This window comes from Herpailurus yagouaroundi, unplaced genomic scaffold, assembly GCF_014898765.1.
Source record: "Herpailurus yagouaroundi ecotype Mexico unplaced genomic scaffold, PumYag 187, whole genome shotgun sequence".
NCBI lineage: Eukaryota > Metazoa > Chordata > Mammalia > Carnivora > Felidae > Herpailurus > Herpailurus yagouaroundi.
This window is the reverse complement of record NW_024412418.1, coordinates 385,956-413,447: the sequence shown is the minus strand read 5'-3', so window position 1 is coordinate 413,447 and position 27,492 is coordinate 385,956. Positions and strand designations below refer to the sequence as shown.

The 27,492-nt window shown below is 62.5% G+C and overlaps 1 protein-coding gene across 3 annotated transcripts; it reads left to right on the top strand.

Annotated features, from left to right (window-relative positions):
* DAGLA (diacylglycerol lipase alpha) lies at positions 1–26,349 on the top strand. 3 transcript variants are annotated; one of them, XM_040494928.1, is made up of 20 exons: positions 1–213; positions 1,307–1,445; positions 1,841–2,052; positions 3,399–3,500; positions 3,931–4,069; positions 7,365–7,452; positions 9,303–9,437; positions 9,661–9,738; positions 11,640–11,764; positions 14,563–14,716; positions 15,096–15,179; positions 15,293–15,370; positions 15,931–16,011; positions 16,856–16,998; positions 17,327–17,395; positions 17,735–17,807; positions 19,094–19,290; positions 20,007–20,136; positions 20,660–20,847; positions 22,739–23,702. In XM_040494928.1, the coding sequence occupies exons 2-20, from the start codon at positions 1,351–1,353 to the stop codon at positions 23,700–23,702; spliced, it is 3,135 nt and encodes a 1,044-aa protein (XP_040350862.1). In that variant the 5' UTR covers positions 1–213; positions 1,307–1,350. The 3 variants fall into 3 exon arrangements, with proteins under 3 accessions (XP_040350862.1, XP_040350863.1, XP_040350864.1); XM_040494929.1 differs by lacking the exon at positions 1–213 and having other exon boundaries at positions 1,351–1,445; positions 22,739–26,349; XM_040494930.1 differs by lacking the exons at positions 1–213; positions 1,307–1,445 and adding an exon at positions 3,006–3,068 and having other exon boundaries at positions 1,940–2,052; positions 22,739–26,349.
* The last annotated feature ends 1,143 nt before the right edge of the window (positions 26,350–27,492 follow it).

Sequence of the window (27,492 nt, the reverse complement as noted above, 5' to 3'; positions counted from 1 at the left end):
CAGGGGGAGAGAGAGACGGGCTGGCTTGGACATGCCGGCTGGCCCCCCGGCCCCATGTCCCCTCATCCAGCCTGAGGGCCGTGCCCACCGGCCGGGGGATACCTGGTCACTTGCTTCCCGAGTGATGCTGGTCTCCGAGGACACTCGCTTTCCCCGGAGCCGTCACCGGGGAGAGGAGGAGGACTTGCCGCCCGCCTCTGGACCAGGTGCCATGTAAGCCTCTGGGCCTGGGGGCAGGTGCCCACCAGCGGGGGCGCCCACCCCCCCCACGGCAGGGAGTCCTCTGCACAGTTCAGCACAGGGCTACCCTGGAGCCCCTCACCAGCATCTCCCCGAACGACCCCCCTGTGGGGAGCCTCCTGGCCCGCAGCACTACCCTTGCTCCTGGGGCTCTAGGGAGTGGGGGGTCCCTGGATTCCTGGGCACTCCTCCCTGAGCTTGCCTGTGTCGAATTTGAACTCAGTGGCTTCGGAGAGTTTTGAACTGGGCAGCAAAGGTTGTGCGGCTCAGCGTGGGCATGGAAGGTGTGGCTGCCAGGACGGGGTGCCCTGCAGGGCCCAGTCACTACCCTTCGAGTAGAGGGGCTGGATGGCCCCCATCATGCTCCTGACCCCGGATCCCAACTATGCCCCTCCCTACCAAGGGGCATAGCTGTGGTTGGGCATTCTGCCTGATGAGTGTAAAATCAAGTCACAGAGCACACTCCCAGGGGTCCAGCAAAGCAAGAAACTGAAGAGCTCATTCAACAGCTCCTTGCTGAGCACCTACTGCGTGCTGGGCGCCCTCCCGCCTTTACGCTCGGCCCATGTACGCCCTTACCCCCACCTTCCCCAAGGTCTTCAGCCTTCTGCTTGTTTGTTTTGGGCTGAGAAGCCCCCATCCCACCCCAAGGACTGCACGCACTGGCCAGATCTGGAAAAAGGGCATCAGGGGAGCTGGGGGCTTCCCTGATCCCACGTAGGGAGAGGCAGGGGGTGAGCCCAGGTCTTTAACGGAACTGGGAAGTTACTGTTGCGGTGACCCCAGGGAGAGCCGGTCCCGAAGGGCCAGCTCCAGTCTCGGGGACAGGAGAGTCCTCAGGCATAAGGCCAAAGCCAGCGTCTAGCTGCTGAGGTCCTTTATATTGGCTCTGGGGGTGTGGATAGGGCTGGAGGTAGGTCCTGCCCCGGGATGGATCAGCATTTCCGATGGCCTGGAAGCCCGTGGGCTGTGGGGCCTGGGAGGGATGCTCGCGTGCCGGCCACGCCTGGCCGAGGAGTATGCCACAGCAGCCCAGGCAGCCACAGGGTCCTCTGCTGTCTTGCAGGAGGTGAGCACCAGGCCCGCTGAGCCTCTGCAGAGCCGCCAGCCATGCCCGGGATCGTGGTGTTCCGGCGGCGCTGGTCTGTGGGCAGTGATGACCTCGTCCTGCCGGCCATCTTCCTCTTCCTCCTGCACACCACCTGGTGAGTCTTGGGGCCATGCCACAGGCCTGGAAGAAGGCCTTCTGGCCATCCGTGCTGCCCCTGTCATGCTCCCAGCTCCTAGGAGTTGGTGTCTGGAACCCCCACCACCTAGGGACATACCCACGTGGTGCCCAGAGGCCTTGCCTGGCCACCACTGGCCCTGGCCCCGTGACTGGGCAGGGCCGCCGCTGCTGTCCCCCCGCAGCTGGCGGCTGGGCTCCCTGCTCTCGCCTCCCTGTTCCCGGCCGCCCGTGTCCTCAGAGGCACTAGATAGCAGGAGGACGGTGCTCCTGAGCCTGAAGCCGTGAAGCCCTCCAGCCGCTGAGTCCTGGCTGGCCAGGGAGCTCGGGAGGTGCCCGCACGGCCGGGCCCCTCTCACGTGCGCATTTCCCCAGGTTTGTGATCCTGTCTGTGGTGCTCTTCGGCCTGGTCTACAACCCCAACGAGGCCTGCTCCCTGAACCTGGTGGACCACGGCCGAGGCTACCTAGGCATCCTCCTGAGCTGCATGATCGCCGAGATGGCCATCATCTGGCTGAGCATGCGCGGGGGCATCCTCTACACAGAGCCCCGCGAATCCATGCAGTACGTGCTCTACGTGCGCCTGGGTAAGGGCCACCTGCCTCGGGTGGGGGCGGCTCCGGACCACCCCCACCTCCACCCTCCTCTCGCGCTCCATCATTCATCCAGCCAACATCTGGTGGGCACACGCGATGGGCCAGGCCCTGGGCCAGCACCAGGGTCCAGCGGCGAGCCAGCAGGCTTACTGGGCTTACGTTCTGGACCAGGGGTGGGCGGACGGTGGCCTGAGGGCCACGTCCAGCCTGCCGTCTGTTTTTGTAAATAGTTTTATTGGAACCCAGCCACACTCATTCGTTTACGTGCTCACTCCCTATGGCTGCTTTTGCATGACTCGAGCGGAGCTGAGTGGTCATGACCGAGAATAGGACCCACAAGTGTAAGATACTTACTCTGGCCCTGACAGAAAAAGTTCTTTGGCCCCTGTTCTAGGCCAAGTGCGTCTCTTCAGCTGCTTTGAAATCCTCCCCCAGGCAGCGCTCCCCTTCCCCAGAAGCCTCTCCGGGGCCCAGATTCGCTCCCTGGGGGGCCGGCCTGTGTTCTCTTTCTGGGCTTCGGTTCCAGCTGCTGTTCCCGGTCTTTCCTCGTGAACGCTTCTCTGGGGCTTCTGTGAACTGCACTAAGCCCTTCCCCTTGCTAAGTGAGGGAGGAGCCATTTTTGGTCTCATTTTACAGATGAGGACTCTGGGGCCCAGGGAGGTTAATTAGCTCCCTTCAAGGTCACACGGCTAGTGTGTGTGTGTGTGTCACAGCTGGGGTTTGAACCCAGGTTGTTTGTCTCCAAAGCCTGGAGTCTGAGCTGCCGCAGGTGCTGCCTGTGGAGCCGGGGTCTCTAACGCTGCCCCGCGTCCCCACACCCCCGGCCTGGGCAGCCACGTGGCCTGCTGGGGTTCCTCCTTCCTCCCTCCCCGAGTGCCGGAGCCTCCTCCTGGGGAAATGGCAGTCTCTGTGAGTGAACCCTCTCCCATCTAATTCTCCACAGTCCTGTAACGCAGACGTCATCACTCCATTTTACAGATGAGGAAACGGAGGCCCAGGGAATTAGGTAACTTGCCCAAGATATGCCTGATCCCGGAGTTCACGGGCATAACTCTAAAATCCTGAAAGAACAGAGAAATGCCACTTCATCCTCCGCCTTTCCAGGGGGATCACCCTCTGAGGGGGAACCTCAGGGGCCCTCGGGCATTTACGCTGGAACAGGCGGTGGGCACGCTGTGGCAGGACAGAACCGCAGCGGGACCGCCGTGCCCCGTGGGCCCTCTCTGCCGCGAGGCTGGAGGCCCTGCCGCAGGAGGGGCCGGGCGGAGGTTCCGGGGCCCTTGCCTGGCAGGCCCACCCTGGCCATCCTTCAGCCAGCACCCTGCTCTCCTTACAGCCATCCTGGTGATCGAGTTCATCTATGCCATCGTGGGCATCGTCTGGCTCACTCAGTACTACACCTCCTGCAACGACCTCACTGCCAAGAACGTCACGCTCGGTATGTAAGCCAGCCCCCCCGCCCCGGGGGTTGGAAGGGACAGGGTCAGCTTAGAGAAGAGGAAGCTCAGGCACCTCCCAGGACAAAGGGTTTCCGTGAGGACACTGGGCAGGATGGCGGTGGCCTTTATCCTGCGGTCTGCCATCCCGCCTCAGAGGAACCTGTTGTGTGCGGGGGGCGGGGGGGGGGGGGGGCGCACCCTCACCAGAAACCCACAGAGCTGGCCGCTCTGAACCAAGGGTGGGCCTTGGGGTCGTGGCTCAGGGGGACTCGGGGGGCACGGGGACAACCAGGTGACCAGAGGCCGGGGCCAGGGGCTTCTGAGCCTGGCGGTGACAGGGAGGCTCCGGCGCCCCTTTCCCCAGAGCTGGCGAGCCAGGGAGGTCCCCCCCAGCACCTCCCCACCTTGTTTCCCACCGCCACCCCGTAGGGATGGTCGTCTGCAACTGGGTGGTCATCCTCAGCGTCTGCATCACCGTCCTCTGCGTCTTCGACCCCACGGGCCGCACCTTTGTCAAGCTAAGAGCCACCAAGAGGCGGCAGCGCAACCTCCGGACCTACAACCTCCGGTCAGTTGGCTGGGCGGGTGGGCGGGCGGCCCCCTAGCAGGTGCGCGGACAGGCGGGCACAGCCGGCCCCGAGCCGCCCAAACCGCAGCTCCACCTGTGTGAGCCACAGGCATTGGCCAAAGTCTTAGCGTCTCCCTGCCTCAGTTTCTTGGTCTGTTAGGCGGGAATAATGACAGCTCCTGCCTCCGACGGCTGCTGTGAGATTTAAATAAAATAAGCGGGAAGTGGTTAGTGCTGTGCTCACACGCTTGGGACGTGCTCGGTAAACGGGACTGTTGTTACCATTGCCTTCATTTTCAGTGCTTTTTTGTCTTTCTTGTTTCTGTTTTCATTTACTTTGAGAGAGCACAAGAATGTGCATGCGTGCAGGGGTGGGGCAGAGAGAGGGAGAGAGAGAAGCCCAAGCAGGCCCCACATAGGGCTCAAGAGCCCGATGCAGGGCTGGAGCTCACGAACCGTGCTACCGTGACCTGAGCCAAAGCTGAGAGCCAGACATTGAAACGACTTAAGCTCACTTAAATGACCGAGCCGCCCAGGTGCCCCCATCTTCAGTGCTGCTAATCACAAGGGTCATAATAGCACGAAGCACGCATAACCCAAGCCAAGCATCACGTGTGCTAACTGACGGCAGCTCTGTGAGGTCACCCCTATGACGCAGACAGAGCTAGGACACAGAAGTTATGTGACTTGCCTGAGTGACACAGCCAGGATATGATGGAGCTAGGCTCAAGCTTTAGGAGATGTGCCTTTAGGGCCCTTGCTCCTAACCACTTGGCTAGGCTGCCTCTACGATTAAGGGACCTAGAGAAGGTTAATCAAGGAAGGCTTCCTGGAGGAGGTAAGTTTTGCACAGCCTTTAAAAGAAAGGGGAAAGCTGTGCCATGTTAGAGAAAATGAGGGACGGAATCGAGGGTCACAGTGATTCCTGTTTCTTGAAAGAAAAAGAGAGGGGAGGGGGGCTTCCAGGGTGCCCCGTGGTGACTCTACTATGACCCAGGCTCTATGAGGACCCCCTTTTGCACCATCAGTCCACTGGGTCATTCTCCAACCTGGTGCTGTTAGGAGACCCATTCTATCGATGAGGAGGAGTTAGTCCCAGAGAGGTCAGGTCACTTGCCACAGGTCATGCTGATGAGAGTGGTCGTGGCGACTCCGTCTCCAGGGCAGGGGATCAGGAGCCCTCAGCCAGGGCCGCGGGTCCCCCAGGAACTCTCCCCACCCCGCCCTCCTGCGCCTCCGCTCTGGGCTCCCCTCAGGCCCTCCACGTCAGCTCAGCTCGGCTCAACGGCCAGAGCCACACCCGCGCCTGGGCTGGCCACCTCCCAGCCCAAAATACCAGGTCCCGGAGCCAAGGCCCTGGAGCCCGTTTTCCCTGGCGGTGCAGTGGGCCACCACCACCCCGTCCCATTTTCACACTCAGAGCCCACGCCCCCACCCGACCTGGTTTCTGGGCTCCTGGGGCCCTGGGAAAAAAAAAAAAAAAATCTCCCCTCTCTGATTCTGGGTAATTGCCCTGGGGGCCCAGGGAAGCCAACGCCTTTGCAGTTGGGGGCTGTCGGTTTAATTAGAAAGTTTTCCTGTAGTTTCTGGCCCTGTGGGGGCAAGAGGCCTCAGAGCTCGGGGCTCCGACCTGTTGCGTCTTCTCCAGCTCTCCGCAGGGGTCGGGAGGGCAGCCTAGGCTGCAGCTTGGTTAATATGACCACCTCTCACTCGGGCTGGTCTCCGCTGGCCCTCCCTCAGCTCTGAAAGCCAACAGTTTTTTTAACAAGGACATTTTCAAGCCTGCCTGCCCTTTTTCCACTTCCAGGAGAACGACACTGACAGGTTATTTTAGCATCTGGAAGTCAGGAAGCTGTTTAAGTCCCAGGCCCTCTCTCCTTCCAGTGAAATCTCGTAGGGGTTAGGAGATAGATTATTCCCAGCGCTATTCCCTGGGAGCCTTGACCTTGGATCTTTGCAGGGGTGTCTTCCCTCCCTTCACTTTAGTGAGCCCCGGGGCAGAGGGGTGCTGGGTCCATGAACTTTCTATCCAGATTCAGTGTCTCTCTGCCGGTGTGGGTCTCCAGTAGCCTAACTGATGCAGGAGGCCAAACCCGTCACTGGCTCCATCTGCCACCTGGTGGACCTAAGGGGTAGTGCAGTCAAGTGTATAGTCAGCACTTTCCGTCAACCAGAGGCCCAACAGGAAATACTCTTTAAAAGCCCATTAGATTAGAAAGAGTTAAAGAATGTGATGCTCTGGGAACCCAGCTTGCCAGCATGCTGTCCCCTTCATCAAGCCCCTGGCAGGTGGGACGTTGGTTTATGACGTAAGGCTGCCCAGGTCCCTTAAGAGCTGGTAGATCCCAGAAGCGGCAATTCCCTTCTATCCTTCGCGCCCTTTCCTAACCCCCTCCTCTAGCCCTAGAAAGCTCTGTGGCTTTCCCTGTTCCTTGTGGCCCACTGCCTTATGGAGCCAGGGCTGCAGGAAGCAGCCCCTAGCTGCAGAGAGAAGCCAACAGGCTTGGCAAGGAGGGGCTGGCCTGTCACTCCTGATGGACACTAAGAGCCTTGCAGCCATTCGGGGCCACCCCTGTTAACCACCAAGCATCAGGATCTGAAGGGGCTGGAGGGAGGGGGAGGGCACACATCACAAAAGCAAACCAGCCCTGTCTTGCTCAATCTTGAAACTGACATATTTAATGTCCGTGCTCTTAAATTCACACTCAAAACACCCCGATTTCTGGGCACCCAGAAATTGGAAGGGGCCCAGTGGATAATTGGCCAGTTGCTCTGCCTTTGGGTACAGACTCCTGGATACCCTGACTCCCCATCAGAGCAGCTAGACACATTGGGACGGGGGCTGGTGGCGGGAATAGACAGGCACCAGCCATGCAGATGAAAGGTGGGGGCCCTTGTCCCCTCTTATGTAACAGAGCCAAGGCGTTGAGAAATACAGAGCCTCATCTGGCCCTTAAACTCCCCCCAAATACAGGGAGGGAAATCCTTTCCAAGGGGAAGTAAGTCTGTCCAACAGGTCTGCTCCGGGTTTCACAGTGACTTGGCTGAGAGGCCCAGCACCCTGCTGTTGTCTCCCTGGGCTCATAGTTTGCGCCGTGGGATACCCGAGCAGTCCCCAGTTTGGGCTCCCACCTCTGAAGCCCCCAGGCCCAGGCCTGTTCTCTCCTAGACCTCCTGCCGGGGAGCCCTTTGCTGCGATCCTGGGAACAGGCTGCCCTGTTTCCATCCCATCTGGACCTAGGCTCTTCCGGTCCCATCCCCTGACCTCACACATACCAACTCTCCCCCTCTGCAGGCACCGCTTAGAGGAGGGTCAGGCCACCAGCTGGTCGCGCCGGCTCAAAGTGTTCCTCTGCTGCACTCGGACGAAGGACTCCCAGTCAGTAAGTACTGGGAAATCTCTCCCGTCAGGTTCACATCCTGCTGTCAGCCACTCCGTCACTCCGTGGCAGAGCCAGGCGGGGCGGGGCTGGTCGACGGGCGCCGCCGGGTTTTAAGCAAGAGCGAGGTGACAGCCTGCTCACACGAGGATCTGTTATCCGCTGACCGCACTCCCTCCAGCAGGCGAAACAGCCGGTCCCCTGCTTTGTCGAGGGGACGGAAAGGTTTCGAGACCTTCCATCCACCCCCTTTGGAACTTACAGCCTAGTTTGGGGAGGACGTACTGAAAAACCAGGGTGGCCTGAAAGCAAAGAACAGCATGGGAACACAAGTGACTCTGGGAGATGCTTCGGAGCTGTCAAGTGCTGAGCCCCAGTCGCACCCAGTCAGCCTCCACACCCTGTGCTCCGCGGAGCAGCCGAAGGGTCAGGCCAGTCAGTGCCGGGCGCTACGGAAGAAAGGCCCGGTCAGCTGAGGGCGGCCCCTGGTGGGGCGGCAGGGCCCCCGGGGTCCTTGAGGCAGAGTCCCCCCCCCCCCTCCCTACCCCAGTGCTGCAGGGCCCTTAGACACTATTTAGTGGCCCCTCCTCGTTTTACAGATCAGGCGGCTGAGGCCCAGAGGGCCCAGACTTGTTCAGCGTCCCACAGCTAGTTAGTGGCCGAGCCGGTGAGGTCAGGAGACCACTCCTCCCCGAGGCAGACAGCAAGTGCCCTCCACGGAAGCCGCTGGAGGCCCGAGCGGCTCCTTCCCACCAGCAGTCCCTGGTGAGCTGTGGAATGAGTAATCGGGTATAAGGAAGCCCCACCCCCCTCCATCCCTGGAGGTGGTGCCTCTCCATCACTCTGCTGTGTTGCTGAAAGTTGGAACTGAGTGCCAACATTGAAAATCAGGGCATTTACGTACGGGTGGCATCTCTAGATCTGGCTCGCGGCGCAGTCAGCCGGGGGCTGAGAAGGAGCAGGCTCGGTCTGGCCTCATTAGGCCTTTGAGTTTGCAACCCCTGATTTGTCTTCCCTTTCGAGTGCCAGGCACTCAAGGGTAAAAGAAACCCAGCAAGAGAGAACCACTCGCCACGAGTGTGTTCCCGTCACAGCCTCCCCTAAGAGGTTAGGGAGGTGCTTCCAGACTTCTCCTCCGACTGAGGCAGGGAAGGCACTGAGCGCACCGACCAGCGTGGCTGCCTGGCCCGGGCTCGGGCCGGCCTGAGGACCGGGCTTACAGGGAACCCGGGGAGGGGGGGGCCGCTGGCCCAGAGTCGCACCTTTCTCCAGGCACATCGTGAGGGTCCCTGAGCCTGCAGCTGTGGGCAGCTGGGGGAGGGGGCCTGACACCCCAGAGGCTCAGCCCTTAGGAGGCCGTTCGAGGTCACAGCTGGTGGGAGGTGGGAAGAAACTTAGCGTGGAGAGGCAGCGGCCAGGAGCTCAGTTTTGGCTTCTCTGCTAGAGAGAAAGGCGGAGGAGAACAAGCCGGGCCGAGCAGGCCTTGATTCCTAGTGACTGGGGAAAGAACAGGAAATGGCTCACGTTGGCATCTGTGCGTGGTAGGCGGTGATGGTGAGTGCCGTAGGAGCTCTGAGGACAGAAGAGGGCCGGGAGGTGGAGGACGGACGAGGTTCGGTGGCTGTCCCAGACGGCTCTGGCCAGGTCCGCGGGGCCCAGAGCCCAGGCTAGGGCCCCTGGGGTCACGGCTGCAGAGGGCCACGTGGGGTTGGGCCCAGCTGGCGCCGTGCAGGTGCCGGGGCGAGCTTGCACCGGGCCCAGAGCAGAGTCCCGGCCCTGGGGGATTCACGCCCGGTCTCTCGCCCTCTCTCCCGCTCCCCTGCCCCTGCCTCCCACCCCCCTGGACCTCACAGGATGCCTACTCGGAAATCGCCTACCTCTTCGCCGAGTTTTTCCGAGACCTCGACATCGTGCCGTCCGACATCATTGCGGGCCTGGTGCTGCTCCGGCAGCGGCAGCGGGCCAAGCGCAACGCGGTGCTGGACGAGGTGAGTGCCCGCCCTCCTCCCGGCGTCTCCCTGCTGTCCCGGTGCCACTCTCCAGGTTTCCGGAGGTCACCCTCTGACGCCAGCTCCCCACCACACGCCCCCTTGGGGGCATTGAGGCCCTTGGGAAGCAGGCAGAGTGAGAGCCTAGAGGGCCTGGACCCCCTTTCTCAGCCACGCAGCTGGACCTGGGACAGCCAGCCGCCTTTACACGCTGGTTTTACAGGCGAACAATGACATTTTGGCCTTCCTGTCGGGGATGCCAGTGACCAGAAACACCAAGTATCTCGACCTCAAGAACTCGGTGAGTCAGAAGCACCCCCCACCCTGCCTGCCCCGGGTCCCTCTCCCTCTGCTGGCATGAGCTGAGCAGACCACCTGCCAGCCGCCCCGACAGCGGGCTGCACCTGCTCCTCCCTGAGTCCCCCTGCAGCTCTCCGGCCAGCCGCTCACCTCGGTTCACGCACCCCTTCATCCCGAGAACCCCCACCCCCACCCCCATCATGCTGGTTCTCCGGATGAAACCCTGGAATCTGCTTGACCGCACTCAGAACGTTTGGTCCTGGCCTCTTGAGATTATCAAGAGCTTCACGGGGGGGGGGGGGGGGGGGCAGGGAGCCGCTTTTATTATTGCTGCCGCTGCTGTGGTCATAAAAGACGTAACCCGCTGGTTTCAAGCTTTTTTGAGCAGCAGAACCTCTCCTCGGGCATCTTGGCTAGAAATCCGGTGTGTGTCACAGGTAAAGGTGGGGCCGGTCCTGTGGCCGGGGAGCCCCCCGCCGGGGGGGCGGGGGGGCCCCCCGCCATACCTCAAGGGCACTGTGTTCCCCGGGCTAAAACTGCAGCCAGCAGCCTCAGGAGCAAACCCACTTAGGGACGCATCAGCTCCGCCACTGTCGCCGTGACCTTGGGCGCGTCCCCATCCCCTCTGAGCCCGTCCCTGCGTGTGTAATGGTGCCGGGCCCACCTTCCACACAGAACTCTGGTGGGGAGAAGAGGAGCCATCCGGAGTCCAGCTCCCCGCAAGGTCTCAGCCGGGACCCTACTAGAAAGGATTTACCCCTTGTAGCGAAATCCCCTAGAAAAGCCTCCGTCTGTCCCCACTGCCCAAAGTAGGTGTTCGTATCCCCTCTGAAAACAGCCCACCCACGGCAGGTGCCCAGCCCAGCCGGGCTTCCCCGGGGTGGCCCTGGGCTCTCTCACCATGTGAAGGGGGAGGGGCAGAGGCAGGCAGCAGAGCCTTGAGGTGCTGGGGTCCCCGCCTGCTGCTTGGCAAAGCCTGCCCGTGCCCCGCCCTCCAGCCAGAGCCAGGGAGGATGATTGCTTTCTCAGCTCATTCCTAAAGAGCAGACAGGGCTGGCCCAGGGATGGTTCTACCCCTCTGGGCCCTTATTAAGGAGCTACCTAGTTCACTTCACAAGATGACTAATCACCCTCTTTAACTTTTACAAGGTGACTAATTCCCTCTAAGTGCAGGGGCCCTCCGGTGCCTGGCACACCCAGGACACCGGAAGCCGCTTTGCTGGGACACCTGTGCCTCCTGTGTCCTTCCAGCCCCTCAGGCTGATGACAATAGCCGCTGGCCTCAGACACCGGGTTTCAAACTGGCGCCTTTCTCTGGAGAGATCCCAATCTGCTCCAGACGTCCCCTGGGAGCCTGTGACTTGACGAGTCAAACTGGAGTCTCCCTGGATTTGCAGACCAGGAACCCGAGGGCCGGGAGGGCCAGCTGACGGCTTCTCTGGTCACCCAGGGCCTGCAGGGCCAGCCCTGCTGCTCAAGGCCTGGATACCCCCAGCTGGAGGGCCCAGGGCCTCTCGGGGTTAAATCTCCCTTCCCAGGCCTGATTGCCGAGGCGGGGTGAATGCCACCCCGCCTCCCCCTCTCTTCCCTTGTCGGAAAAAAACGGGCAAGGAAATCGATCCAGCACTGCGAGTGTTTTTCTGTCCCCAAATCATTCATTCTGAGGTTGGAGCAGCAGGACAGGCCCCAGGAGGCTTCGTGCCCTGGTTGCACGGAGATAATTAGGGAAATGCAATTATCATCTAGAGGAGCGGTCCCTCCTCCACGGTGGGAGCCGGGTGGGCCTACAGCCCCCGGGGAGGCTGGCAGGACCGCTCCCTCCTCCTTCCTGGGGAGCCCTTGGGCCCAGAGGCTGCAGGCGGAAAGGGCAAGGGGTGACTGACTCCGCTTCCTCTCTTCCAGCAAGAGATGCTCCGCTACAAAGAGGTCTGCTACTACATGCTATTCGCTCTGGCCGCCTACGGGTGGCCCATGTACCTGATGCGGAAGCCTGCCTGTGGCCTCTGCCAGCTGGCTCGGTCCTGCTCGTGAGTACCCCGTCCTGTCCTTCTGGCCGGCCAGTGCGTGCGGAGGAGCCGAGGTCCCGCGGCTGGGCCAGCCTGTGGGACGCTCTCCCTGAACAGACTGTGCCTGCTGCCCTGCCCCCACCTCCCCTGTGGTCTGCAACCCGCCCTTCCTCTCCTCCACCCCGCCTGTGGGCCTCGACCTTTCTAGTCACGCATTATCCCCAGGCAGGGAAGAGCATGGGCTTTGGAATCACGCAGATTCCAAAATCTGCTCTGAATCCAGATTTTGTCACCCGCAGCCTTGGGCGAGTCGGCAGCCTTGGGCGAGTCGACCCCCCCTACCTCTGCAAGGCTCGGTTTCTTTATCTGTGTAATGGGGATGCTGGAGCTCTTTTGAGAGGATTCAACGATAGCTGTCCAGCCTCTGGCACTGCTGGTTCCCTTCCCCTGCCGTGTCTGTCTCTACCTCTCTCAACCACTCCCCTCTGCCCACATCTTGCTCCCTCCTGCTCCTGTCCTGTGCTCCACCTCTCTGAAAGAAAGGATTTTCCACCCCAGGCCTGCCTGCAGCCCGCCTCAGGGGCCCGGTGGACTGTGCTTCCTTAAGTGGACCAGAGAAGGGCACAGCTCCAGGAGGGGCCCTTCCCCGTCCTCGGTGTGTCCACCCTTAGTGTGGCCCAGACAGAAGGAGGACAGCTCCCTGGCTCCCTGGTCCCGAAAGGCTGGCAGGCTGGGTGGCAGCTTCTGTCTGTGACACCCATGCCCTTGGGGCGGCCACACCTCTCCTGCGGTGCCCTTTGTTTCCAGAAAGCTGGGTGGCCCTGGGGACCTGGTTCTCCCCATCCCCGCACCCCCCCCCCCAGTGACTCACAGAGCGGACCACACACCCCACGCCCCCTCCCACAGCAGGTCCTCCCAGCGTCCCTGGGAGTCCCTGCCGCTGCCTAAGAAGCTTCTTGAAATGAGCACCAGACCAGGAGTCCCGGGACCTGGGCTCTGACAGGCCCTGCGCCGTCACTCACGGGCAGGGTGGGGGCGTCATTTGTGCAGGCGGTGTCTGTCCCACCTGCACATGAGGTATTTCGGAAGCCAGGGAGTCACTGGCAGGCCGGGCACTCGGGGTGACACGCAGGCAGGAGGGATGCTGCTGTTTTTCAGCTCCCCGGTGCTGCAGGGAGAGAGAAGACGGTCCTCAAGGCCAAGGGTTCAAGCCCAGGTCTCTGTCCCTGAAGGCCACGCTGCGGTGGCCATGGGCTGACCGGGGTTAGAGAGAGGAGACAGCTGCCTGAGAACAGGAGTCTGGCCCCCAGACCCAGGCCAGCCCCCACTTGGCCCTACGGTTGGTGGGAGCCTCTCCCAGCGTGGGTTGAGGTGGCTGCCCACCCCAGGCCCGGTAGCTTCCGAGATGCAGCCGGACCCTGAGTTTGCTCAGCGAGGCTACTCCTCATCGGGATGTAGCAATCCCTTAGGTGCTGCTTGAGTGAAGACAAACCTCCCAGCATCACCGAAATTCAGGCTCCTTAATAAAATCCCAGCTGTCATCTCAAGACAGCTGGCAGACCGCGCTCTTGTGTCCGCTCCGGGCTCCAGGGCTGGTCGGCTGGGTGCTGGCTCCCTCTGGTGGCCTGAGGAGCCCCTGCACTCCCTAGCAGGGTGCCCGGCTCTGACACTCAGCCCCTCGTTGAGGGGGATGCCTACCCCGTGTGCCTGGTGCTGGGGACACAGCGGTAAACCAAGCAGAGCAAAGCCTGCCCCGTGGAGCCATCGCCTGGTGGAGAGGTGCAGACAGTACACAGACAGGGACCCGGAGCCCGTTGGAGCAGATTGATGCTTTGGGGAAAAATAAAGTCGGATGTGTCGTCAGGCTGGGGAGCGCTGGCAGGGGCCTGGCTGTGCTAGAAGAGGTGTCCAGGGTGGATGTCCCCGTGACCTACATTTGAGCAGAGGTCTGAAGGAAGTGAGAAGTCCTGTCATGAGATATGGCCAGTGCATCTGAGGGCAGGCAGGAAGGCCGGTGGGGCCGGAGGGAAGTCGAAGGTAGCAAGCCAGAGAACCAGGGCCTGATGGGGCCAGCGCCCTTGACCCTCGCAAGGACTCCAGCTCTGACAGTAGACAAGAAAGGGCAGCGCTGTGAGGTTTTGAGTGAAATGATGTGGCTTGACTCATGTCTCAGAGGCTCACCCTGGCTTCCAGTCGAGAATGCCGAGGACAAGAGTAGAAGAGGGAGACCGGTCGGGAGGCCGCCACGACACTCCGAGCCAGAGATAATGGTGGAGAGGGTGGGCGCCAGGGAAGGTGGTTGGAGTCCGTTCTGAATCTGAAGGCAGGGCGAGCTGATGTGCCGACCGCCAGGCCGTGGGACGAGAGGTGGGGGGAGGACCCGAGGCCAGGTCCAAGTCTGGGACTGTGCACAGAGCAGCTGGGTGTGGGGGATGCAGGGAGCACGCGGGGGTGGACCATCGGGGACTGGGACCTGGCATGGTTGGATGGGGGCGTCTGGAGGCCGGGAGCAGGGCGGGCGGTTCTGTAGCTCGGAGGAGGTGTTCAGTGCCGGAGAGCAGGAGCAGGTGTGGTGAGCGAGAAGGCAGGAAGATCGTTGCTCTGGCGGAGGACGAGCCCCAGGAGGCTGCCAGTGAGGGAGGAGCAGTCCAGGGGTGAGGGGGAGAGAGAGCGTCGAGGGCGAGGGAGAGACCCACCCGGTCCCATGCTGCCAGGAGGCCAAGTAGGCTGAGGACCCTGGGACTTGCGAGGGAGGTTCCAGAGAGGACGGCAGAGAGAATGGCTCTCCCGGGTCTCTGAGCCCTCTGCCACCTCGCCAGGTGCTGCCTGTGCCCTGCGCGGCCCCGCTTCGCCCCGGGAGTCACCATCGAGGAAGACAACTGCTGTGGCTGCAACGCCATTGCCATCCGGCGCCACTTCCTGGACGAGAACATGACCGCGGTGGATATCGTGTACACCTCCTGCCACGACGCGGTGAGGGGCCGCCCGCGCCGGGCCTGCACTCCCTCTGGGGCTGGCAGGTGGTCCCCGACCCCACACCCAACACTGGGGCTTCTCTGCCAGCCTTTTGGGGGAAGGGATCAAGGGAATAAGCAGTGAGGGCCTGGGGAGGGGGCGGCGGTCCTTCTAGACCCTGCAGGCAGGACGGGCTGCTCTCAGGCTGTCTGAGCTGGAGGGGAGCCTGGAGGGCAGGGCGGGCTGTGTGCTGGGTGGGGAGGGAGCCCCCGCCAGCCCTGCGGGGCCCAGCGGCCAAGGGAGCCGATTCCGTAGCAGGAAGACCTGCTCAGGTCACTCATTCCCCAGGTCTAGCCCCATCCCAAGGCCATTCGGCTCATGAACCCCCTTATCCTAGGTCTATGAGACCCCCTTCTACGTGGCAGTGGACCATGACAAGAAGAAGGTGGTGATCAGTATCCGGGGAACCCTTTCCCCTAAGGTATGCTGCCTGTGGCTCCCAGCCCGCCCCTGTGGACACCCTCACAGCCCCCGAGGGGTGCCTGTCGTCCTCACCCCTCACCCCACCCCTCACCCGTCCTCTCTTTCCACAAGGATGCGCTGACAGACCTCACTGGTGACGCTGAGCGCCTCCCTGTGGAGGGGCACCACGGCACCTGGCTGGGACACAAGGTACGCCCCGTTCCGGGCCCCTTGCCTTCTCTCCAACCCTGCTGGCACACAGACCTGTCTTGTTGCTGCGGTGGGGGGCCTCCCTGCTTGCGCCACCCCCCCCATCACCCCCCTGAGGTGCAGATTCATCTAGAAGTTCACTGTGGCCCACCCACCAGGACCCCCATGGTCCTACCTGGCCCAGATCCTGTCCCAGAAAAGCCTGAGGAGGCAGCACCTCACCCTACTTGGCCTCCTGGCAGCACAGGACCCAGGGGGTCTCTCCCTCGCCCTCAGACGCTCTCTCCCCTCCCTCACTGGCAGCCTCCTGGGGCTCGTCCTCTGCCAAACCACTGGTTTCTGGTAGACAGACATGCCGCTCTTCTGAGCCTCAGTTTTGTCATCTGTGAGCTGGGACTGATGTGAGAAAGTATCCACCAGGCCCCACAGCCAGGAGTCAGGAGGGCCAAAGGGGAAACGGGACAGGATTAGTGAGCTTCCAGCCACTGGTTTTTACTGGTCTCTAAAAGACCTCCCTCCCCCCCTGCCCGTGACACCCACCTCTGTTCCTCCTTACCCAGGGAATGGTCCTGTCGGCTGAGTATATCAAGAAGAAGCTGGAGCAGGAGATGGTCCTGTCCCAGGCCTTTGGGCGAGACCTGGTGAGGCACTTTCCCTGCCAGCGAGCCCTGGCCACGCTGGCCCTGCCTCCCCGAGGGCCACACTGGGGGCAGGATGCGTTGAACGGTGGTGGCGCCTCCCCAGCAGGCCAGGCTCCTACAGCCTCCTTTGATACCTGGCTCCCGGCCCCTCCTCACTTGCTCAGTCCCTCCCACCTGCTCTGACGCCTTCCTCTTTTGCACCAGCATTTCTTGGGCTCCCCTGCTCAGCCCCACCCAGTTGTGAGCACCTGTTCCACGCCAGGCACTGGAGGCCCGAAGATGGTTCGGGCCAGGGGCTTCAGAATCTAGAGCAGGCGATGGAAAATCGTTGCAGAGCCGATCAAAAGGGGGTCACTCTGGTCGGGGTGATCTCCCGAGGTGCTGCCAACTGCTCTTCCCAAAGCCAAGCCGTCCCTGGTCCCCGGAGAGCCCAGTCTAGTGTTTGGGGCACAGAAACAAGGGCAGGTGAACAAGCGATTATAACAGAGTATAATCTTTACAGAACGTACGCTGTTACACCAGAGTATGGTCACCATGTATGAAGGTCTGCCACAGGTGTAGATGCAGCGTCTAGGAGGAAGTCAGCCTCTCCTGGAAAATCAGAAAGGGCTTCTCCAAGGAGGTACTCTGAGCAAGGTTTGGAAGGATGAGTAGGAGTTTGTTAGAAGAGTCCCCCCAACAAGTTGCTCTGCGTGAGTCTAGCTTGGCCCCCTCTCTCTCTGCCCCGGCAGCCGCACAGCCCAGACACGATCCCGGGACTCTGGGAAGACCCATCCGCCTCCCTGGTTTCAGCTAGTCCAGACAGTCAGCGGGGCAGGGCTCTCAGGTTTCTCTCGGTTTTCAGGGCCGCGGAACCAAACACTACGGCCTGATTGTGGTGGGCCACTCCCTGGGTGCAGGCACGGCTGCCATCCTCTCCTTCCTTCTGCGCCCCCAGTACCCTACCCTCAAGTGCTTTGCCTACTCCCCACCAGGGGGCCTGCTGAGGTGAGCAGCCTGGGGCCTCTCAGAGTTGGCTTGGGTTGGCGGGGGCTAAAGACTCGGGAGCTGGCCCCGGGCAGTCTGGCTTCTGGTCACACGGGGGCCTGGGAATGGCCCGCTAAGCGCGGGGGGTTGCTGCATCAGATGCCAGGCAGACCCCAGGATCCACTCCCGGCAAAGCCTCACTGGCAGGAAAGGTGCGACAGGCAGCGGGCGGCCTGGCCTGGCACCCGTGAGCTCCCCGGAGGGCCTCGAATCAAAAACTGACCCCAGGAGTGCCGGAGCGGGGCCCGCTCACCACCCCTGCCTTAGCACCCCCTGGCTTCCTTTGCAGCGAGGACGCCATGGAATACTCCAAGGAATTTGTGACAGCTGTGGTTCTGGGCAAAGACCTTGTCCCCAGGCGAGTCGCAAGTCACAAGTTATGCCCTCTCTCCACAGTCCCGATCCCGGTGGACTGTTCCTCCCTCCCCGGGGGATTCCCATCTCCCCGGGGGGAATCCCAGAGCCCCCAGAGCCGGAGGATGGGTGGCCCCACCCTGCCTGACCTCCCTTCCCTGGCTCGGCCCTGCCGAGCTGCTGACTCCCGCCTGCCTGTCCACCCCTCCCACCCTGTGATCCTGATGGCGTGGTCTTTTTGTTTCTGTGGCTGCCATGTGCCTGCCCGCTCTGCCCCCACACCCCACGCCTCTCCCGGGCCCTGGCCAGGCCAGGCTGACACCCGTCTTGCCTCCTTCCCCAGGATCGGCCTCTCCCAGCTGGAAGGCTTCCGCAGACAGCTCCTGGATGTCCTGCAGCGAAGCACGAAGCCTAAAGTGAGCCCCCGCCCCTCCCTCCTGCCAGGGCACTCTGGGCCCTGGGCACCTCACCTGTCCTGTGCCCTGCCTGTCCCTTGGCACAAAGCACAAGAGGCCCCAGCCATGTGAGGCCAGGCTGTGTGTGGCTGATGTCATGGGAACCCCAGGCCCTCAAACTCTCAGACCTCCAAGCTCACCACGTCTCCCTGCTCCTTGTCCAGAGGGGGAAACCGAGGCTGAGGCCCAGAGTGGGCAGGGGACTTGCTGTTGCTTACACAAACTGTAACTGAGTCAGGAAGGGAACCAAGGGCTCCTGAGTCCCCATCACCCAGAGCTTCCTAAAGTTAAGAAAAAGCAGGCCCGAAGCCCGGTGCTTCAACTTTGCGACAGGAAGCCCCCCCTGCCAAGCCCGCTGCGGCTCCCCAGGCTCCATGAGCCGGGCTGCCACCGCCGGAGGGGATCTGGGTGCACTTTGTTCTGATGTCCGCTGTGGCTAAGGAGAGGATCAGCCCTTCCTCGTACCTCATCAGGTCTCAGAGGAGGACACCGGGGGGCTCCTCCTGTGGCAAGCTGGCCTCAGCATGCCAGGCAGGGGTGGGTGCTGTGGCCAGGTACCCGGAGACAGGCAGGCAGGGGCTGACCTGCACCAGCTTGTCCCCTGTGACCCCCAGGCCGGCCCCCACCCCATTAACCATCTCTGCCCAATTTGGCCTGTTCCCAACCTTGGTGCCCATGACCCTCCGGCAGGCAGGCAGGGCCCTGGGTCAGGCACCAGGTGGCAAAGGTGGGCAGGGTAGCAAAGCCTTAGGGGGCCATGTCTGCCTGGAGGAGCCTGGTTCTGGAAGGTAGAGCTGTTCCTATCAGACCCAGGCCTGTGCCCTTGTCAGGCCCAGGAGGCAGGTAGCTGGGAGCCAATCCAGACGTGCCCAGGCCTGGTAGGTGCAACTGTGATGAACTTCGGGTTCTGTTCTGTCTCTGACTTAGGAAATGACCTAGAGCAAGTCCCTTCCCTTTGCTGGGCTGTTTCCCCATCCTCTAGATAAGGGGTTGACTGCTCTTCCAGCCCCTTTCCAGTCCTGACATTCAACAGTGTCATATCATCTGCCCTTGGCATCTGTTTGGCCATCCTGGCCACCATATGCCTCGGCCACTGCGTCCTTAGGTGGGCACTGTCCTTTCCTCCACCCATGGCCATCCCAGCTCCCACCTGTCACCAAGGGCCCTCCTTCTGAGGACGCTTCTGCCCCTGCCCACCCAGCCAGCCCTGCTCAGCTCTCTCCCCATCTCCCCCCTGCCCCGCACAGTGGCGAATTATTGTGGGGGCCACCAAATGTATCCCCAAGTCGGAGCTGCCTGAGGAGGTGGAGGTGGCCACGCTGGCCAGCACGCGGCTCTGGACCCACCCCAGCGACCTGACCATCGCCCTGTCAGCCAGCACCCCTCTCTACCCACCCGGCCGCATCATCCACGTGGTCCACAACCACCCAGCAGAGCAGTGCTGGTAGGGTGCTGCCCGCGACCCCGGTCAGCTGTGGGGGAGGCAGCGGCCAGGGGGGTGGGGGACTGGGCTGGCCTTGCTTCATCACCCCTCGGAACGGGACGGGGCGGGGGTGGTGGGCAGAGGCTGGGAGACACTGGCCCGGGATGCTCACTGCAGGGGTTGCCCTATCCTGGGGCGCTGGGAACGGAAGAAAAGTCCAGAGCGGGGGCTCCAGGCTCCTCCCTCAGCCGTCTCAGACTTTGTTCCTGAGTAGCTCTTCCCACTTAGGGGCCATGTAAAAGCGGAAGCCCTGGAGGGGTCACCCTGAGGCCCCGGCCAGCTCACACCTCAGGTGTCACTTGGCATCCCCTCTGGGATTAGATGGCAGCGGTTGTGACAGGGGCGGGGCGGGGGTGGGGGGAGCGCGAAGGTGGACAAGCTACACATCGACCTCTCTTACTTCGTGCTCTCAGAGGGTCGGGCCTGGATCCTCCCTCCCAGCGACCCCTCCTGCCCAGGATTGGGGCAGGTGTGACCCAGGCCACGAGCGGGTAGTAGGCTGTGTAGGGACAGCGGCTGAGGCCCATTTGGCACAAACGGTTCCTGGCTGGGGTGGGGGTGGGGGTGGGGGTGGGGTGGGGGCTCAGGGTGAGGCGAGAGCAGGGGGCCCGGGGACCTGGGGGCCTCGGCCAGGGAGTCACCCCCACTCAGCTTCCCTCTGGCGCCTGTGTCCCCAGCTGCTGTGAGCAGGAGGAGCCCACATACTTTGCCATCTGGGGCGACAACAAGGCCTTCAACGAGGTGATCATCTCGCCGGCCATGCTGCATGAGCACCTCCCCTATGTGGTCATGGAGGGGCTCAACAAGGTGAGAGACCCTGCGCGGCCCCAGGCAGTGACGTCACCTCAGCACCCACAGCACTTTGCTGGCCTGTCTCCGTCCCCATGTTATGAGCAAGGGTGTGGACTCTCAGAGGAGTGAACCAGAGCTCGTGTTCTGGCCCCCACACCTCCGTGGTCCACATCGCCACGTGGCCCCGTAGTGGGGAGCTTAGGAGATTCCCAGGGACCTGTCCCCGAGGCGGGCTGAGCTTAGGGGGCCTGGAGGCCACCTGGCACTTGACAGGTGCACCACCACCCACAGGCACCCTCAGCCATCACCTGACCGCGGAAAGGCTGACCATAGGGAAGGGAAACCCCAGCCTGGCCCATCTGTGGGGCAGGCCTTCCTGGTGGGGAAGGGACCTGGGGTGGGGGGACAGGAGCGGGGCCCGGCTCACCCCACGAGGCTCTGGCCTGAGAAGCCTGGCCTGCTGCCCCGCCCCCCCCATGTGATTGTCACTCCTCTGCCACCACCACCACCACCACCAGCTTGCCCGACCCGTCCCCAGGTGCTGGAGAACTACAACAAGGGAAAGACGGCCCTGCTCTCTGCTGCTAAGGTCATGGTGAGCCCCACTGAGGTGGACCTGACTCCTGAGCTGATCTTCCAGCAGCAGCCGCTGCCCACAGGGCCACCCGTGCCCGCCGGCCTCGCCCTAGAGCTGCCCACTGCAGACCACCGAAATAGCAGCATCAGGTGAGCCCCAGGCGCCCAGCCCCAGCCCACCCCAGAGGCCGCTACAGGTGCCACAGTGCGTCCCAGAGCACGAATGTCTGTGCGCGTCTGTACTCTGTGAACGTACTGGGCCCACGTGTTCACGGAGCTCTGTGCACGTGCACAGGAGAACTCGATCTCGATCCCCCCTGCTCAGGGTCTCCCGATCAGCTCCCACTGCCCCCAAGCCTGCCATCACTGAAGCCCGCGTGGGATAGTGGCTGTCTAGGGACGCACAGACACACGGCCACAAGCACACAGGTTCGCTCGTGGCCATCTGGTCCCAAACAGATGGATACCCATGCACTTACATACGTGCACACATATGTGTTTGTGTTGAAGCGGACACGTGTGCATACGTGTTCACAAATAGCTCTAAGTGCACAGAGAGCCCACGCCAGGACAGGCAGCCGTGCACGTGAATGCGTGAGTGCACCTGTGCCCAGACCGAACCACGGAGACACGTTTGGGGTAGCTGACATACAGACGCTTGGTGTGCCTGCCATACACAGAACCCAGAGCCGTGCATGCATGCTCCCAGGCCCACCCACACTCCGTATTCATGCACACTCTTACCAGGGGGTGGCTCTTACACGGTGGCTCCTGGCGGGTGGGAGTCTTCCTGGCTCTCTGGGACCCTGCCCGCCCAGGTTACAGATTTGGCCAAGAGGCTGCTCAGAAGGGTGGTCGCTGCTTCCTGGCCCTTGGCAGGGACACCTGGACGTCTCTCGCTCTCCCATTTGTGCATTTCCTGTGACAACTACATGACCACATGAGGGAGCCAGTGTCCCCTCGCAGCAGCGGCTGCATCACCGCCCCCCCCCTCCCCCCCCCCCACTGCCTGGTCCAGTCCCTTCCGAAGAGGGCTCCAACCCATGGCAGAGGCTGGAGGAACCCCAGTGTGAGGAAGAAAGTGATCACAGTCCTGGGAGAGGTGGGGGGAGATAGGGGGGTGGGGAAGGGTGGTGCTGGTGCTGAGGGTCTGAGAACCTGTGGGGGCAGCTCTGGGCAGTGCTCTTACCCCTTCCCCCTTCCTCCTCCCCGCTTCCCCCTTTCCCCTCCCCCCTTCCCTCTTCCCCCTCCCACCATTGCCTCATGAGTGACCTGGGGCAGCCAGTCTCTCTGAGTCTCAGGCTACCCACAGGTACAAGGTGCCCCAGCAGTGCTCCCAGCGGGGGCCTTAGGCCTTCAGGGCTCCCTACCCACAGCATTAGCCAAACAGCAGTTGTTTTTAAAAAACAACGGTCCCTGGGGCGCCTGGGTGTTTCAGTCGATTAAGCCTCAGACTCTTGATTTCGGCTCGGGTCATGATCTCACGGTTTGTGAGTTCAAGGCCCACATCAGGCCCTGAGCTGACAGTGTGGAGCCTGCTTCGGATCCTCTGTTTCCTCTTCTCTGTCTCTCTCTCTCTCTCTCCCCCTGCCCTGCCTCTGCTCACTCGCTCTGTCAAAATAAATGAACATAAATAAATAAGTAAGTAAGGGTCTCTGGGGCGCCTGGGCGGCTCAGTAGGTTAAGGGTCGGACTCTTGATCAAGGCTCAGGTCATGATCTCGCGGTTGGGTTCTTGAGTTTAAACCCCACATCCGGCTCCTTGCTTGGGATTGTGTCTCTCCTTCCTTCTGCCCCTCACCTCCTTGTGCGCTCTCTCGCTCGCTCTCAAAATAAACTTTTAAAAAGCCCTTTTAAGAAATAAATAAAAAAGAACTTAAAAAGAAAAAAAATAAGGGTCCCTGCCCCGGGCCGTTCAACAACCGCGAAATTGACTCTCCCCTCCTCTCCTCCCCGAGTTCCCTCCCTCCCGGAGCGAGTGGGAGGAGTCTCTGCCCCTCCTGACTCTCACGCCCCTCCCTGCCCCGCCCTCCCCTCTGTAGGAGCAAGTCCCAGTCCGAGGTGAGCCTGGAGGGCTTCTCCGAGGGGCGGCTGCTGTCCCCGGTGGCCGCGGCCGCAGCGGCCCGCCAGGACCCCGTGGAGCTGCTGCTGCTGTCCACCCAGGAGCGGCTGGCGGCGGAGCTGCAGGCCCGGCGGGCGCCGCTGGCCACCATGGAGAGCCTCTCAGACACCGAGTCGCTGTACAGCTTCGACTCGCGCCGCTCATCAGGCTTCCGCAGCATCCGCGGCTCACCCAGCCTCCACGCCGTGCTGGAGCGCGACGAGGGCCACCTCTTCTACATCGACCCCGCCATCCCGGAGGAGAACCCGTCCCTGAGCTCGCGCACCGAGCTGCTGGCGGCCGACAGCCTGTCCAAGCACTCCCAGGACACGCAGCCCCTGGAGGCGGCCCTGGGCAGCGGGGGCGTCACCCCGGAGCGGCCCCCCAGCGCGGCGGCCAACGAGGAGGAGGAGGGGGGCGGCGGCGGCGACGGCGGCGGGGTGGCCCCGGGGGCCGAGCTCGCGCTGCACAACGGGCGCCTGGGGGACTCGCCCAGCCCTCAGGTGCTGGAGTTCGCCGAGTTCATCGACAGCCTCTTCAACCTGGACAGTAAGAGCAGCTCCTTCCAGGACCTCTACTGCATGGTGGTGCCCGAGAGCCCCACCAGCGACTACGCCGAGGGCCCCAAGTCCCCCAGCCAGCAAGAGATCCTGCTCCGCGCCCAGTTCGAGCCCAACCTGGTGCCCAAGCCCCCGAGGCTGTTTGCCGGCTCGGCCGACCCCTCCTCGGGCATCTCACTCTCGCCCTCTTTCCCTCTCAGCTCCTCGGGGGAGCCCATGGACCTGTCGCCCACGGGTCTCAGCAGCCAGGAGTGCCTGGCAGTGGACAAGATCCGGACTTCTACCCCCACCGACCGAGGGGCCAGCCCCGCCAAGCAGGACGACCTGGTCATCTCGGCTCGCTAGCACCCCAGGCGTGGCTGCCGGATGAGGCCCAGGCCAGAGTAGGTGGCCCCCCGAGCTCCTGGTGGCTGCCCCCAGGGCCAGGCCACTTTGAGGAGAGGCCCCCAGGGGCCGGTTTAGCCTCAGGCACGGGACACTGCTGCTGAGCTGGGGGTCCACGTCCCTACCTCAGCTTAGGACCACCAGGCGGCTGGGATCTGGGTCCTCCAGATCGGGGAGGGGTGTGATGCAGGGGGGAGCCTGGGGCAGCCGGCCCGGTGGGCAGGGCAGCGCTCTGCCCTCTCGGCCTGCCTGTCCCCCACAGGGCATCCCGGCACCCCCTATTCCAGGACCGGCAGTGGGCATGCTGACTCCCCATCACTGCCCTCTGGCTGCTCTCCCAGGGCCCAGATGGAGAGCAGCCCTCTCCCCACATATTCACGTCTGTGGTCCAGGCTGGCATCTGCCCTGGCCACCCCCCAGATCTGGTGCCTGCTGGCCAGCCCCCTGGGGTGACCCCACACCAAGGTGGCCCGCAGTGCTGTGTATGTTTACAGAAGCCGCTGGGCTGGGCTCGGGATGTTTCCTGGGCTTGCAAGCCCCCCTCTCCCCCATCGTGTGTTCTGAGCAGGGAAAGGAGGAAGGCCAGGCTCCACAGAGCCCAAGGCAGCCATGGAGCCTGGAGGGGCCTGGAGGAGGGTGGGATCAAGACTGCCGCTTCTCTGCTCCGTGCCCCTCGTGCCGATCTCTCTGGCAGTGGGTCCTGGGCACCCTGGCCTGCCCTGTCTGCCCATTAGTTCCTGGCTTGCCTTCTACCCCCAGGGATCCTGGCCACTCAAAGGGTGGAGGGCACAGGTGTGACCACCCCTGGCTGCAGAGTCAGTGCCCTGGGAAGAAGGAGGGCACCCAAATCCCCCTTCCTTTGAGGGCTCCGTGTAGCTCCTTTATATCACCTCGCCCCCACACCTAGGCAGCCTCAGGCCCTGGGATCTGAAACCAGACATGCCTCCACACACCCCCCCCCCCCCCCCCCCCCTCCTGGGGGGCGGGCCCTCCGTGGGGGCCGGGGGGTTTTCCTCCCTACCCCCCGCCCCCCCCCCCCCCCCCCATCAATGTCCTGTCGGCAGGAAGCAAGGCCAAGAGCAGGGTATTGTGGGACCCGACTAAAGGAGGTGCAGGAGGGCCAGGGGCTCTGGGGCTGTCCTGGGTTACTGGAGGCCTCCCCAGCCCACACCTGAGGGGGGTTCCTTCCCTGCTGGGTTGGGGAACCACAGGGAGGTGGAGGCCGGCCTTTCCCCAGAAGCCCAGTGGGGGAAGGTCCGAGCTGGCGTGGCGCGTGTGTGCATGTGCATGAGTGTGTGGCGCTCCTGAGGAAGGGGCTGCTGGGGCCCCCGCCCCACCCTACCTGCCCTGCCACTTTCCCAGCCTGCCAAGAACACAGCCAGTGACTGCGATGGGGGCCCGTTCCCCGGGGGGGGGGGGAGGGGGGGTGCGGTGCACAGGACGGGCTCGGTCTCAGATGTGTCCTACCTGCTGCTCTGATCCCCGGTTTGGAAAACCGATGTGTGCCCAGACGCTGACTGCCCGCTTGTGCCTTCGTCTCCTCGGAGGCATACTCCCCCACTCTGGCCCCCCACGGCCTCTCTGGGGCTGCTAGACGCATTCCCCTGACCAAGACCCCCCACCCCACACCCTCATCTCATGATGACTCGTATCTGGGGCCTGCGTCCTGACCCTGGTCACACACACAGCTGGGACTGGCCTGGACACTGCCCTAGGACCCCTGCCCACCCTGACGGATGGAAACAGAGACCTGGGAGCTGGGCCTCCCTCCCTCTCTGACACCCACCCTCACCCAAGACTCCAGGACACTCCCCCACCCCCCCACCCCCCGCTGCAGGCCCGCTGCTGGCATAGCCTGGGCCCAGCGCAGAAACAAAATGGAATCAGTAGCTCTTAGAGTTTAAAAAAAAAAAAAACAAACAAAAAAAAAACAAATCGTAAATCAGAGTAAAGTTCCAACAAGCACCTCAGCCAATTGCAGGGAGAGACTTGGTGTCTGGCCTTTTAATTCCTCCTCTGCCAGGGTGGCCCTGGGACCTCTAAGGGGGCGTGGTCCCCACCCACGCCCAGGACTGAGCCATCAGGGACAGACCCCCCACCCCCAAGCCTGCAGCCACACAAAGGTTACAGACTTGGGGCTGGGGCAGGCTCGGACTCAGCCCTGGAGGCCCCAGGGTCAGCCCACCCCGAACCCGCCCCCTCCCCACCGCACCCCTGCAGGATGGGCCTGCTGCACATCTCTCCCCTCCTCCCGACACCGCACTTGGGGGGTCTGAGCCACCCCCCTCAGCCCAGCTAGGCTCAGACCCACTCCCCCTCTGTCCCCCAGACTGCAGCACAAGCTTTCCCAGCCTCGAGCGGGCCTGTCCTCCCAGGGGCCTGGGTGACCTCCATATGCAATCGGTAGCGAGCAGCTGGGCCCCACAGACACTCAGGCACTGTACGTGCCATCCCCCCATGACTTTTTGTACTTACTGTATGAAAGATCCAAACTAATATTGCTGTAAAAAGGAGAGACAAATTAATATAGCTTATTCTATAAATATATCTGTATATAAAGGTTTCTGTATATTGTATAGAGCTGTGTATAAACTGGATGTAGAAGCACCCTCGCTGCCTTGAGTGCTGTCTTCCCAGCAGATGGGGATGGGGGTGGGGGGGGTGGGGGCTCTGAGACTGGCTCTCACTGCTGTCGATGCCCTGGTCTAGGACCACACTCAGAGAGACAGAAGCCACTCGAAGCCCCACGCGAATGGGGGCAGACCTTTGTCGAGCCCTGCCCATGTGAAAGTCTTCCCAGGGGATCCGAGTTCATGACCCCATTAGGGCCTTGAAAGATGGGACTCGGCAGCCCCTTTCTCCTCCCTGAGGGGTCTGGGGCTCAGAGAGGGTAAGAGACCACAGAGCCGGCATGTGGGGCACCAGGCTGGTCTGACCGTTCCCACGCCTTCCCCCCGCCCCATACTGAGAACTAGAACAGAGAGAGGATGCCACTAACTCCAACACCCCCCCCCCCCCCCCCCCCCCCCCCGCCACCAGCAGGGTAGCACCGAAATGCAAGGGCCACTGGAAATCTTTGCTGAGTGCTTCCTCAGCAGGGTGCACAATACCCAGCCAGGCGCACTCAGGGAACCCCAGGGACCCCAGCCCATCCTGGGGACACTGAGGCCTGGGGAGCGGCTGCAGGGCCTGGGTGAGTGGGGCATCCCGCCGGCACCAGGCCTGACCTGCCTCCTCCACACGGCAGGTGGCGCTGTTCCTCCAGCCAGTCGCAGGGCGATGGCACAGTGCGGCCCAGGCACTGACCTGGCCAAGCTCTGACCTGACCTTGACCTTCCCTTTCCTACACTGCCCACCCTCTCACCCCGGAGTCCAGAGTGACCCTACTTGGTGAAGTTTGGGGGAAGGTGATGGAGCAGTGCCTTTCTTCCAACCCCAGCCTCTTTGGACAGAAGCGGAAGCTGAGGCTTGATAAGGGCCAAGTCGTGCTTAAGGTGACTCAGGCTGTGGGGACAGTTCTAGGACCAGAATTCAGGCCCCTGGCTGAGGACTCTGGCCTCCACCCTCACCTGTGTGGTTTTCAGAGGCTCTTCCCACTGTACAGTCTGAGTTTGCAAATTATCCTATCCAATTAGTGCAGAAGCAGAAGACACAGAGGGCCAGAGAGGTTCTGTGACTTGCCCAAGGTCACACAGAGGATGGAATGGGGAAGGCCTGGGGCGGCGCTGTGCCCCCCCATCCCCACCCAGGC

What these genes read in the sequence shown, in the direction of transcription:
- DAGLA (XM_040494929.1), top strand. Translation starts at nt 1,351, where the DNA reads ATGCCCGGGATCGTGGTGTTCCGGCGGCGCTGGTCTGTGGGCAGTGAT. An exon ending in ACACCTCCTGCCACGACGCG is followed by an intron (nt 14,717 to 15,095) that starts GTGAGGGGCCGC and finishes CCCTTATCCTAG; the next exon opens with GTCTATGAGACCCCCTTCTA. An exon ending in GCACCTGGCTGGGACACAAG is followed by an intron (nt 15,371 to 15,930) that starts GTACGCCCCGTT and finishes CTCCTTACCCAG; the next exon opens with GGAATGGTCCTGTCGGCTGA.